We start from the raw sequence: 15,000 nt of genomic DNA, 5'->3' as shown, positions 1-15,000 counted from the left end.
TACTATTAATAATAATAATAATAATAATAATAATAATAATAATAATAATAATGATACTACTACTACTACTACTACTACTACTACTACTACTACTACTAATAATAATAATAATAATAATAATAATAATAATTTTAATAATAATAATACTGCTACTACTATTAATTATAATAATAATAATAATAATAATAATAATGATAATAATAATAACAATAATAATGATACTACTACTACTACTACTACTACTACTACTAATAATAATAATAATAATAATAATAATAATAACAATAATAATGATACTACTACTACTACTACTACTACTACTACTACTACTACTACTAATAATAATAATAATAATAAACTTAATTCCACTGGAAAGCCAAGGCTTATTCCTAATGGAAGCTATTGCACTGTATAACCTTCAATTACATTGCTGCGTTTGTTAGTCTGTTTGTTTACCTCCGGTCATAACATTGAAGTGCATTTGTATTGGCAATCTTCCTCCAGTTTACTCAATAATTATTCACATATCTGTTAAAAGTTTCTTGTTGCGCTGAGAATGTTGACTTTGTTTATGCAATTTTATTTTTTAAATTTTTAGGTGTTTTGTTCTATTTCCGGTGTTGTTAAGTGATTAACGAACTGCTAGTTGCTGGTTTGAAGAAAATAAATTTTTCAATGTAATTTTTTCATTATAAATTTAGAAAGTACTTTAACGTATTTCAAAATTTGTACTTAACTCCTGGAAGCTCTCTCTCTCTCTCTCTCTCTCTCTCTCTCTCTCTCTCTTGCAAGCTCTAATGTATTTCAAAATATCCATTTAGTTTCAACTGATATTTTTCCTCCTGCTCTCTCTCTCTCTCTCTCTCTCTCTCTCTCTCTCTCGCTCTCTCTCTCTCTCTCTCTCTCTCTCTCTCTCTCACACAATTAACCATTGTAAATTTTGCAAGCTCTAGCGTATTTCAAAATATCCATTTAGTTTCAACTGATATTTTTCCTCCAGCTCTCTCTCTCTCTCTCTCTCTCTCTCTCTCTCTCTCAGTTTACCATTATAATTTGTGCAAGCTCTAACGTATTTCAAAATATCCATTTATTTTCAATTGATATTTTTCCTCCTGCTCTCTCTCTCTCTCTCTCTCTCTCTCTCTCTCTCCGTTTGCCATTATAGATTTTGCAAGCTCTAGCGTATTTCAAAATATCCATTTATTTTCAACTGATATCTCTCTCTCTCTCTCTCTCTCTCTCTCTCTCTCTCTCTAACATTATAAATTTTGGAAGCTCTTCAATGTATTTCGAAATATCCATTTATTTTCAACTGATATTTTTCCTCTTGCACACACACACACACACTCTCTCTCTCTCTCTCTCTCTCTCTCTCTCTCTCTGTTTACCATTATGATTTGTGCAAGCTCTAACGATTTCAAAATGTCAGTTTATTTTCAATTGATATTTTTCCTCCTGCTCTCTCTCTCTCTCTCTCTCTCTCTCTCTCTCTCTCTTGCAAGCTCTAACGTATTTCAAAATATCCATTTAGTTTCAACTGATATTTTCCTCCTGCTCTCTCTCTCTCTCTCTCTCTCTCTCTCTCTCTCTCTCTTATGCAAGCTCTAACGTATTTCAAAATATCCATTAATTGCAACCAATATTTTTTCTCCTGCTCTCTCTCTCTCTCTCTCTCTCTCTCTCTCTCTCTCTCTCAGTACAATTGACGATCCCATTACCAGTATAAATCATCCAATTAAAGGGTCCGCCGTGGCTAATATCCCCCTGCTTACCTGCCTTTACGCCATTCCCTTCCAGATAGGGTCCTGGAATAAGAGAATGGAACTTCCAGTCCTCTTCCAGAACATTTCATGGAATCAGGGAATAGTCGTTCCATTCCAACTTGTTCATTATTCGATCTATTCCAGAGAGTCCAACGGAAATGGAATATCAGAGGTTGCCAATTTCGATCGTTTGTTGATTTGTCGAGAGAGAGAGAGAGAGAGAGAGAGAGAGAGAGAGAGAGACTCTGGAGATCATTTTCGTGTCTACATGTTCAATGATAAGGGTTGTCGAGGTTTTATTGGTAACGTCTCTACCTGGTGATCGCCAGACTGGGGTTCGAGTCCCTCTCAAACTCGTTAGTTCCTTTAGTCACTGCAACCTCACCATCCTTGTGAGCTAAGGCTGGGGTGTTCGGGGGAGCAAGCAGGTCTACCTGCTGAGTCATCAGCAGCAATTACCTGGCCCTCCCTTGTCCTAGCTTGGGTTTTGAGAGGAGGTTTGGACGCTGATCATATGAATATATGGTCAGTCTCTAGGGCATTGTCCTGCTTGATAGTGCAATATCACTCTCCCTTGCATCTGCCATCGATGAGTATGAAAAAAGAAAAATAGATATAATTTTTGTGTCTGCTTGTTCACTTATTTAACCTAGGGGAGAGTTATAGAGATAAATTTGGTAAAGGGCTGATATTACGTTTCAGTTTTTGAAAATAACACCAGGAATATGTATACTCGAAACTAGTTAGCTATATGAAACACGTTTGAAAGAAACATACATTTTTTGTTTCTTTGTCCTTATTATGTTCATATACAGCATTTTTTTAAACTATTCACCACATTAATTTCGACTGTCCTTGTCAATCGATATGTTCATCCATTTATGTACATTGTTTCGTTTACTCATTTATTCCTTATCGTGCTCTCAGTTTTCTGATGTATTCGTTTGTTCGTGATAAATACTTCCTTTAATATTCAAAATGCTAAAAATTATTTTTTTTTAATTAGTTATACTTTGGTGTGTTTTTATATAATTTGAAGGTGAGATAGATCCATGGCACTTGTTTGTCGTTAGTTGTCCTCAGTTTTTCAATTTAGCGTTTAGAAACCAGTTAATTGATGTTACAGCAGGTATCCAATTTTCTTAAGATCAGTATAACGAACAACAACAACAAAAACAGATGCAGCCGATTCTTGTCTACTGCATGACAAAGGCCTCAGACAAGTCTTTATTCACTTCTGAGGTTTGGCCAATTTTCATCACCCCACTGGCCAGTGCGGATTAGTGATGGTAGGAGACTTTCGTCTGATCTCTTACAGTGAACCAACCTAGTATGGGTGACCCTGACTAGTACAGTTTTGCTGATCATGGTGATACACAAACTCTTTCCCCAAGGTAAGGTATCTTCACTTAGAGTCCTATCATAATCATTTTAGCCTCCTGGCTAGGACAATGGTAACATGTTCGCCTAGCATTCGCATGGCAGCAGATCGATCCCATGTTTGCCTAGCATTTGCATGGCAGCAGGTCGATCCCATGTTCGCCTAGCATTTGCATGGCAGCAGATCGATCCCATGTCCGGGTAGCATTCGCATGGCAGAAGATCGATCCCATGTCCGCCTAGCATTCGCATGGCAGAATATCGATCCCAGCCCGTGACCGTGAGTTTAAGCTGTCTACCGAGGAGGATACTGCTGTGATTGGACGCCACGGGGGTTGGTGGCAGCGTACCCGGCTGACGTTCTAGTGAGCATCTATTCTAATACTGTAACTGAAACAAGAGACCTTTACCTTTAAACTATAGACTTCTTGAAATTCTCTCTTTCCCAGAAGGGAGATTGCGTCACTCAAGGTGAAAGACAGAAGCTTGTGAAAGGTACCACATATATATCCCCATAGAGTTACCGACATGTTTCCTGTCTAGAATCAGCCTAGAACTCCGAGTACATTTTGACAAGGTGTCATGGAGGAAGAGGTGGAAAGGTTTTGATTTTTTTTTTTTTTTGTGGGGAACATTTGACGATTGAACGATGAAATATAAATGAAAAGGAGAATACATTTTTTATCGTATGTTTCTCTACTGAAGATTGATTGATTTATTTATTTAAAGTTTTCTGGTATCCATAGAAGAATGGGTGGATTTGTAAGGGATAGAAGATTAGAAAATTGTGCATATATATATATATATATATACATATATATATATATATATATATATGTATATATATAATATAATATAATATATATATATATATATATATATATATATATAATAAGGGAATGACTTATGGAGGCCAACGTTATCATTTCAACCAATTGTATAAAGACATTACAAAATAATAAAAATAAGGCCAAATAAACTTACAATAATTCCTTCGCCAGTAATGTTTTCATCATCGTTAATGTCAATCAAAAGTCACATCAGAAATCGCCTAAATGTATCTCAATATATAGGCCTTTATAAAAAGAGCTCTTCATATTAAAGTAATTTTATTTTGGATTGAAAGTATAATTAGGAATTCGAGTTTTCTAGTAACTACTGCGCCATCTATTGATCGCGCAAGTAACCATTTAAGACACCCAAGTAGTTGTTTGTTTTGTCGTGCATATCCGTGGAGGAGAGAGAGAGAGAGAGAGAGAGAGAGAGAGAGAGAGAGAGAGATTGTTTAAATCAATTTGTAGCATAGCGCCCATTGGCGTCAAACATTTGAGTACATAGTAAAAATAATATTGTTTACCTCTTTATAGAAATTATGTTTTACCAAAAGACTTCATATGGAATAAAAAATTGAAATTATAGTTTGAATTTGTTTATATTACAAGGCCTTATCCCACATACAGCTAAATATAATATAGGCAACGAGAGAGAGAGAGAGAGAGAGAGAGAGAGAGAGAGAGAGATGAGCATCTAGGGAAAAGAACCAAGATTCAAGTTTACCTCGTAAGAAAGTCTGACAGCTTATTATCAGTGTTCCTCTAGTTCTTTTGCTGAAGACACTTATTTGTGTTTCAAGTGGTGTTTTGTCTGACGTAGAAGCTGAAGGTATGTAAACTGGATCTTGGCAGTATTTCAAATCTCTCCAGGTTTTAGGGAAAAATAGTTATTGAGCAATTTGGAATCTTCGGTCTTGAAACAGCTGTTCGATGTTTTTCTTCCACTCTCTCTCTCTCTCTCTCTCTCTCTCTCTCTCTCTCTCTCTCTCTCTCTGTTTATCATTATAAATTTGGCAAGCTCTAACGTATTTCAAAATATCCATTTATTTTCAACTGATATTTATCCTCCTGCACTTTTTCCTGTATTGTATACGTTATTTTTTATGTTCTGCTTTTTTGTGTATATCTAATTATTTAATTATTTGAACCTACTTTGTAGTAAGGGTTACATTTCTTAAGTTAATCGCATTGAACGGGGATATTTAATATTTCAAGCACTAAGTAGATCATTATTTTTGAACAAGACCGGGCTAGAGTATATAAATACCCCCCCAAAAACATTTTTAAGTGTAATTGCTAAATGTATATTGCCATTAATTAGGTTCAATTTATTTTACATTTCAACAGTCTTATCTTTTATTGTTTTATATTATAATTATGCATATATGGGTGCATCATTAATGATTAGGTAACTATTCTAATACTATTTGTTAGCTAATATGTGTTTGAGTTGGGGCTGTTATTACCTCCGCCAACGTAGTTGGAAGGAGGTTATGTTTTACACCCTGTTTGTTTGTGGAGAGCTTCCCGGCCATACTTTTAATCGTAGAGTAATGTAACTTGCAGGGATTAATTGTTATGTAAAAAGTTGGAAATGATTAAATTTTGGAAGGTCAAAGTCAAGGTCAGGGTCAAGTAAAATTTCCAATTCACGTAATCAAACACAAGTTTGGACATCGTTGTCACAGACTTCAAACTTAGTTCATATTTGAGCGTATGAAAATCCACGCCAATTAATACATGTTAAGGTCAGAGGTCAAGGTCACGGTCAAGCAAAATGTCCATTTCACTTAATCAGCCATAAGTTTGGACATCGTTATCACAGAGACTTCAAACTTGGTTCATATTTGAGCTTATGAAAATCCACGCCAATTAATACATGTTAAGGTCAAAGGTCAAGGTCAAACAAAATGTCCAATTCACTTAATCAGCCATAAGTTTGGACATCGTTATCACAGAAACTTCAAACCTGGTTCATATATGAGTGTATGAAAATCCACGCCAATTAATACATATTAAGGTCAAGGTCGAGCAAAAGGTCGGGAAATAAGCTGCCGCGGCGGAGGTCTGCGCTCTACTGAGTGCCCCTCTAGTTTGTTAGCTAGAATAGGTGTTTGGGTCCTGACTGTCATCTTGTAATGGCTATTTTGTTGTTAGATTGGAGCTTTTTGTAATTGTGATAATAGATAGGAATTTGAATTGCTTTACACGTTCTAATTTTTTACCCTGATAAGTCAATGTCAGATGAAATAATGATAATAATGATATTGATAATGATAAGGATGATAATAATAATGATAATAATTTTGATAATAATGCATCTTCCGGTGTATTTTGCATCTTCCAGTCTTGGATGGTCTGGGATGCATCTTAGGTATTTATCGAGCTTATTCTTAAACACATCTACGCTCACTCCTGATATGTTTCTTAGATGAGCAGGCAGCGAGAGAGAGAGAGAGAGAGAGAGAGAGAGAGAGAGAGAGAGAGAGATCGTATTCATGTCTGCATGTCCACTGATTTCACCAGGGGAGGGCTACAGAGGGAATTCTGTTAAAGGACTGATATTAAGTTTCAGTTTCAGAAGAAAATACCAGGAATATGTATCCTTAGAAGCAGTTGTCCTAGGGCAGGATTTCAAGCTGTCAATAATGATGTTGATAACCTGAAAAAATGAGTAGTAACTGAAACCTATTCCACTATAGATTTAGATATTGTAATTTATTTCTTACATAGAGATATAGTCATTGATACACTGTTGAATAACCGTAATTTTTAACGGAAATTCTCCGTAAAAATATACTGTTCTCAGCCGTATTTCGGTGAAATACAGGCGACCGTAATTTTACCTTACTTTATTATATTTTACGGGTGTGTGACTGTAATATAACTTTTTAACGTCAATTTGCCTTTTTTTAAACTGTCAAAATCCTGGAATAAATGTTGCTAGTCTTTTACCGTTTTTTGAAGCAAATGTTTAAGTGTAGCTGAAATTTATTTAGAAAAGGATCAGTAAATCTATTTCTTATCCAAATAGATTATGTGAAATTATGTAATTATCAGAGAGTCCGAGACTTCTATCAATTTTGTATTCAAATATTAATTTATAAAAAAAAAAAAATAGTAATACAACTGTATTTCCCTGTCGCCTAATGACTATGCAACGCGTAATACAATATTTAAAAACTAATTTTTATGAAAATAGTTTGTATGTTCATTCCATGCGTTTTACAACACTATATGCATTAACAAATCCACGTTGATTATAATTTAGCATTTTCATTTCTCTATATTTTTTTTTTTAATTTTTTTTTTTTTTTTTCCAGGATGGGACGGCTGGAGCGACTGGTCTGGATGCAGTGCTTCGTGTGGAAGCGGGACTCAGGAGAGAAGAAGGTAGGCTATTATATACATAATTCCATTTATTTTATCCTGCAAAGTTAAAACCATTGGGCGAAAAGGAATGTTTGATTAATATCTGGCTTATGAAAGAGAATTGGTTTTACCTACAACTTCTGAAATCCTTTGGAAGTTTCAGAGGTTCATGTAAAATTGGAGGATAGTTTCGTTGGAAGTTTCAAAGATTTTTGTAAAATTGAAAAGGAATGTTTGATTAATATCTGGCTTATGAAAGAGAATTGGTTTTACCTACAACTTCTGAAATCCTTTGGAAGTTTCAAAGGTTCGTTTAAAATTGGAGGATAGTTTCGTTGGAAGTTTCAAAGATTTGTGTAAAATTGAAAAGGAATGTTTGATTAATATCTGGCATATGAAAGAGAATTGGTTTTACCTACAACTTCTGAAATCCTTTGGAAGTTTCAAAGGTTCGTTTAAAATTGGAGGATAGTTTCGTTGGAAGTTTCAAAGATTTGTGTAAAATTGAAAAGGAATATGTTTGATTAATATCTGGCTTATGAAAGAGAATTGGTTTTACCAACAACTTCTGAAATCCTTTGGAAGTTTCAGAGGTTCGTGTAAAATTGGAGGGTAGTTTCGTTGGAAGTTTCAAAGATTTGTGTAAAATTGAAAAGGAATGTTTGATTAATATCTGGCCTATGAAAGAGAATTGGTTTTACCTGCAACTTCTGAAATCCTTTGGAAGTTTCTGAGGTTCGTGTAAAATTGGAGGGTAGTTTCGTTGGAAGTTTCAAAGATTTGTGTAAAATTGAAAAGGAATGTAGATTTGTGTAAAATTGAAAAGGAATGTTTGATTAATATCTGGCCTATGAAAGAGAATTGGTTTTACCAACAACTTCTGAAATCCTTTGGAAGTTTCAGAGGTTCGTGTAAAATTGGAGGGTAGTTTCGTTGGAAGTTTCAAAGATTTGTGTAAAATTGAAAAGGAATGTTTGATTAATATCTGGCCTATGAAAGAGAATTGGTTTTACCTACAACTTCTGAAATCCTTTGGAAGTTTCTGAGGTTCGTGTAAAATTGGAGGGTAGTTTCGTTGGAAGTTTCAAAGATTTGTGTAAAATTGAAAAGGAATGTAGATTTGTGTAAAATTGAAAAGGAATGTTTGATTAATATCTGGCCTATGAAAGAGAATTGGTTTTACCAACAACTTCTGAAATCCTTTGGAAGTTTCAGAGGTTCGTGTAAAATTGGAGGGTAGTTTCGTTGGAAGTTTCAAAGATTTGTGTAAAATTGAAAAGGAATGTTTGATTAATATCTGGCCTATGAAAGAGAATTGGTTTTACCTACAACTTCTGAAATCCTTTGGAAGTTTCTGAGGTTCGTGTAAAATTGGAGGGTAGTTTCGTTGGAAGTTTCAAAGATTTGTGTAAAATTGAAAAGGAATGTAGATTTGTGTAAAATTGAAAAGGAATGTTTGATTAATATCTGCCTTATGAAAGAGAATTGGTTTTACCTACAACTGAAATCCTTTGGAAGTTTCAGAGGTTCGTGTAAAATTGGAGGGTAGTTTCGTTGGAAGTTTCAAAGATTTGTGTAAAATTGAAGGGTATTTTCGTTAACAACAAGGAATATTTACCGAGTATACCACACGGGATGGATAAATAAGTGAAATACATTGTGGTGGGGTCAAAATATATTTCCATTCATTTTATTCCGCAAAGTTGAGCCATTGAGCAAAAAGTAATATATTTGATTAATATCTGGCTTATGAAAGTGAAATCCATTTTCGAAGATTTGTGTAAAATTGGAAGATAGTTTAGTTGGAAGTTTCAGAGGTTCGTGTAAAATTGAAGGGTAGTTTCGTCAACAACAAGAAATATTCACCGAGTGTATCACATGGGATGGGTAAATATTGGGTTAAAAGTATTATCATTTGATTAATATCTGGCTTATGAAAGAGAATTGGTTTTACCTACTTCTGAAATCCCTTATGGAGGTTTCAGAGGTTCGTGTAAAATTGCAGGATAGTTTAGTCAACAACAAGGAGTATTGATTGAGTGTACCACACGGGATAGATAAAGTAAAATACTTTGTGTGGTCAAAATAACTTTGTTTGAAATGCAGTTTCAATATCTTTCTGAGAGTTATTCAGTAGGATGAATAACTTGGGACTAGAGATGAAACTAACTGAAGCCAAGCTTTGCCTTGAGGTGGTAGGGGATGAATTGTGGACCAAAGGAAATGGTGTTTTTCTTTGATATCTGCCATACTAATTACTTGATCAGAATGGTACTTTGATAGAGCACCCTATTGACCTCCCCCTAATTTTTGATACTTTAATGCACCGGCAAATCGTCAACCCTAATTTTTTATACTTTAATGCACCGGCAAATCGTCAACCCTAATTTTTAATACTTTAATGCACTGGCAAATCGTCAACCCTAATTTTTGATACTTTATTGCACCGGCAAATCGTCAACCCTAATTTTTGATACTTTAATGCACCGGCAAATCGTCAACCCTAATTTTTAATACTTTAATGCACTGGCAAATCGTCAACCCTAATTTTTGATACTTTATTGCACCGGCAAATCGTCAACCCTAATTTTTAATACTTTAATGCACTGGCAAATCGTCAACCCTAATTTTTGATACTTTATTGCACCGGCAATTTGTCAACCCTAATTTTTGATACTTTAATGCACCGGCAAATCGTCAACCCTAATTTTTAATACTTTAATGCACTGGCAAATCATCAACCCTAATTTTTGATACTTTATTGCACCGGCAAATCGTCAACAATAATTTTTGATACTTTAATGCACCGGCAAATCGTCAACCCTAATTTTTAATACTTTAATGCACTGGCAAATCGTCAACCCTAATTTTTGATACTTTAATGCACCGGCAAATCGTCAACCCTAATTTTTAATACTTTGTTGCACTGGCAAATCGTCCACCCTAATTTTTGGTACTTTATCGTACCGGCAATTTGTCAACCCTAATTTTTGATACTTTAATGCACCGGCAAATCGTCAACCCTAATTTTTAATACTTTATGCACTGGCAAATCGTCAACCCTAATTTTTGATACTTTATTGCACCGGCAAATCGTCAACCCTAATTTTTGTTACTTTATTGCACCGGCAAATCGTCAACCCTAATTTTTTATATTTTAATGTACCGGCAAATCGTCAACCCTAATTTTTGATACTATAATGCACCGGCAAATCGTCAACCCTAATTTTTTATATTTTAATGCACCGGCAAATCGTCAACCCTAATTTTTGATACTTTAATGCACCGGCAAATCGTCAACCCTAATTTTTAATACTTTAATGCACTAGCAAATTGTCAACCCTAATTTTTGATACTTTATTGCACCGGAAAATTGTCAACCCTAATTTTTTATATTTTAATGTACCGGCAAATCGTCAACCCTAATTTTTGGATACTTTAATGCACCGGCAAATCGTCAACCCTAATTTTTTATATTTTAATGCACCGGCAAATCGTCAACCCTAATTTTTGATACTTTAATGCACCGGCAAATTGTCCACCCTAATTTTGGATACTATAATGCACCGGCAATTTGTCAACCCTAATTTTTGATACTTTAATGCACCGGCAAATCGTCAACCCTAATTTTTGATACTTTATTGCACCGGCAAATCGTCAACAATAATTTTTGATACTTTATTGCACTGGCAAATCGTCAACCCTAATTTTTGTTACTTTATTGCACTGGCAAATCGTCAACCCTAATTTTTAATACTTTAATGCACCGGCAAATCGTCAACCCTAATTTTTGATACTTTAATGCACTGGCAAATCTTCAACCCTAATTTTTGATACTTTATTGCACCGGCAAATCGTCAACCCTAATTTTTGATATTTTAATGCACCGGCAAATCGTCAACCCTAATTTTTGGTACTATAATGCACTGGCAAATCGTCAACCCTAATTTTTGATACTATAATGCACCGGCAAATCGTAAACCCTAATTTTTTATACTTAAATGCTCTGGCAAATCGTCAACCCTAATTTTTGATACTTTAATGCACCGGCAAATCGTCAACCCTAGTTTTTGATACTTTAATGCACCGGCAAATCGTCAACCCTAATTTTTAATACTTTATTGCACCGGCAAATCGTCAACCCTAATTTTTAATACTTTAATGCACCGGCAAATCGTCAACCCTAGTTTTTGATACTTTAATGCACCGGCAAATCGTCAACCCTAATTTTTGATACTTAAATGCTCTGGCAAATCGTCAACCCTAATTTTTGATACTTTATTGCACCGGCAAATCGTCAACCCTAGTTTTTGATACTTTAATGCACCGGCAAATCGTCAACCCTAATTTTTAATACTTTATTGCACCGGCAAATCGTCAACCCTAATTTTTAATACTTTATTGCACCGGCAAATCGTCATCTAATTTTTGTTGCTTTATTGCACCGGCAAATCGTCATCTAATTTTTGTTACTTTAATGCACCGGCAAATCGTCAACCCTAATTTTTGATACTTTAATGCACTGGCAAATCGTCAACCCTAACTTTTGATACTTTAATGCACTGGCAAATCGTCAACCCTAATTTTTGTTACTTTAATGCACCGGCAAATTGTCATCCCTAATTTTTGATACTTTAATGCACTGGCAAATCGTCAACCCTAATTTTTGATACTTTAATGCACCGGCAAATCGTCAACCCTAATTTTTGATACTTTAATGCACTGGCAAATCGTCAACCCTAATTTTTGATACTTTAATGCACCGGCAATTCGTCAACCCTAATTTTTGATACTTTAATGCACCGGCAAATCGTCAACCCTAATTTTTAATACTTTAATTCACTGGCAAATCGTCAGCCCTAATTTTTGATACTTTATTGCACCGGCAATTTTTCAACCCTAATTTTTGATATTTTAATGCCCCGGGAAATCGTCAACCCAAATTTTTGATACTATAATGCACCGGCAAATCGTTAACCCTAATTTTTTATATTTTAATGCACCGTCAAATCGTCCACCCTAATTTTGGATACTTTAATGCACGGGCAAATCGTCAACCTTAATTTTTAATACTTTAATGCACTGGCAAATCGTCAACCCTAATTTTTGATACTTTAATTCACCGGCAAATCGTCAACCCTAAATTTTAATACTTTAATGCACTGTTAAATCGTCCACCCTAATTTTTGATACTTTATTGCACTGGCAAATCGTCAACCCTAATTTTTGATACTTTAATGCACCGGCAAATCGTCAACCCTAATTTTTGATACTTTATTGCACTGGCAAATCGTCAACCCTAATTTTTGATACTTTAATGCACCTGTAAATCGTCAACCCTAATTTTTGATACTTTAATGCACCGGCAAATCGTCAACCCTAATTTTTGATACTTTAATGCACCTGTAAATCGTCAACCCTAATTTTTGATACTTTAATGCACCGGTAAATCGTCAACCCTAATTTTTGATACTTTAATGCACTGGCATATGGTCAACCCAAATTTTTGATACTTAAATGCTCTGGCAAATCGTCAACCCTAATTTTTGATACTTAAATGCTCTGGCAAAGCGTCAACCCTAATTTTTGTTACTTTATTGCACCCGCAAATCGTCAACCCTAATTTTGGATACTTTAATGCACCGGCAAATCTCTTTAATTAAGGCATTTACTCTTGTCATAATAAAGCCCAAGTCACGTGAATCGGGTAAGAAGGTATAGCAATTCGAATTTGTACACTCCCCCATCTCTCCCTTCTCCTTTCCACCCTCTGTCTAGACCCTCCTCCTATCCCTCCAGTAACCCCCCCCCCTCCTCTCCTAGTCTCTTCGGTGTCGCTTACTCTACCTTTTCTGTAACCTGTTATATTTGTTAATAACTGATAGAAGTGATATGTTGGATCCTTGTTATAATTCCTATTAACATTTCATGATATTGTTGTATTTCGTCAGGTTGTATAAGGAGTTTATAGCCTTTAGCCTATTTATACAACTTGATGAACCTGCGCTGAGGGCTTCTTTTAACAGTGTTCACATTATGAAACACGCGTTTTCCAAAGGCAGGATTGATGGGCTATATTCTCCTTGAAAGGCGTGTGTGGAATAAACAAAACCTGTAGAATAAAAACAGAATTATGCTGTGACACAAATGATTATAGTATTTAAAACTATGATGAAAAATCTACAAGCTACATAATTTGCTGGATTGATATTTCACAATTACACACACACACACACACACATATATATATAATATATATATATATATATATATATATATATATATATATATATATATATATATATATATATATATATATATATATATATATTTACTTATTAATATACTTGTGTTTCTTATGCCACATTGTGTTATTGTGTGTCCAACAAACCTGAAGTTTCTCCTACCTGTTAAGACTAATCCTTAGTTTATTGTTAGCTTGTTCCTTTCTGTATATAGAATGGACACGTAATGCAAATACATTTCTGATGGGGCAAATTAACATGCCAGTCATGAATGTGATGGGAAAACCTCCTCAGAAAAACAAACGGTGAGAAAACAAACTGCTAAGGCACAAGCCATAGCAGATACCCAAATTATGATTGTTAATGGCAAAGTAAGCAAATACACCGTAAAAAATTTCGGTCAACTTACATAACACTTGATTACATTTACTCTACCTTTCAAGGGGGGTAAAGCCCATCAATCCTGCCTTAGGTAAACGTGTTTAATTATTTTTACCCAGTTGAAGGAAGCCCTCAGGGCAGGTTCATCAAGTTGGATGAAATACAATAATATCATGAAATGTTAATAAGAATTATAACAAGGACCCAACATATCAATTCTATCAGTTATTAACAAACAACAGGTTACAGAAAAGGTAGAGTAAGCGACACTAGAGAGACTAGGAGAGGGGGTTACTGGAGTGATAGGAAGTGGGTCTAGACAGAAGGACAGAGGGAGGAAAGGAGAGGGGAGGGACGGGGGAGTGTACGCATCCGAATTGCTTCACCTACTTACCCGATTCACTTGACTTGGGCCTTATTATGATAAAGAGTAAATGCCTTTATTAACGAGATTTGCCGGTGCATTAAAGTATCAAAAATTAGGGGGACGTCTAGAGTGTTGTGCCAAAGTACCATTCTGGTCAAGTAATTACTATGGCAGATATTTACGAAAAACACACTTATTTTTTTACTGAAATTAATAGTATATCTATGGTAGCAAATTTTCCACAAGAATTTTCTTTTTTTTGGGGGGGGGGGGGGGGGGGGGGGAAGCCCAGTATTAGTCAATAGTATTCATCATCATTTCCTCCCACGCCTATTGATGCAAAGGGCCTCGGTTAGATTTCGCCAGTAGTCTCTATCTTGAGCTTTTAAATCAATACTTCTTCATTCATCATCTCCCACTTCCCGCTTCATAGTCCTCAGCCATGTAAGCCTTGGTCTTCAAACTCTTCTAGTGCCCTGTTAGATCTCGCCAGTAGTCTCTATTTTGAGCTTTTAAATCAATACTTCTTCATTCATCATCTCCCACTTCACGCTTCATAGTCCTCAGCCATGTAGGCCTTGGTCTTCCAACTCTTCTAGTGCCCTGTTAGATCTCGCCAGTAGTCTCTATTTTGAGCTTTTAAATCAATACTTCTTCAT

At 35.2% G+C, this 15,000-nt stretch overlaps 1 protein-coding gene across 1 annotated transcript in view; it reads left to right on the top strand.

Moving 5' to 3' along the window:
* The window catches only part of LOC137618240 (uncharacterized), a 406,446-nt gene that overhangs the window by 325,791 nt on the left and 65,655 nt on the right, over nucleotides 1-15,000 (top strand). Inside the window, exon 4 of the mRNA XM_068348391.1 lies at nucleotides 7,300-7,369. Coding sequence (XP_068204492.1) covers nucleotides 7,300-7,369 — 70 coding nt within the window. The remainder of the gene's footprint in view (nucleotides 1-7,299; nucleotides 7,370-15,000) is intronic.

Source organism: Palaemon carinicauda, chromosome 24 (genome assembly GCF_036898095.1).
Source record: "Palaemon carinicauda isolate YSFRI2023 chromosome 24, ASM3689809v2, whole genome shotgun sequence".
NCBI lineage: Eukaryota > Metazoa > Arthropoda > Malacostraca > Decapoda > Palaemonidae > Palaemon > Palaemon carinicauda.
The sequence above is the reverse complement of the archived record's forward strand: the minus strand, read 5'-3'. Positions and strand labels throughout refer to the sequence as shown.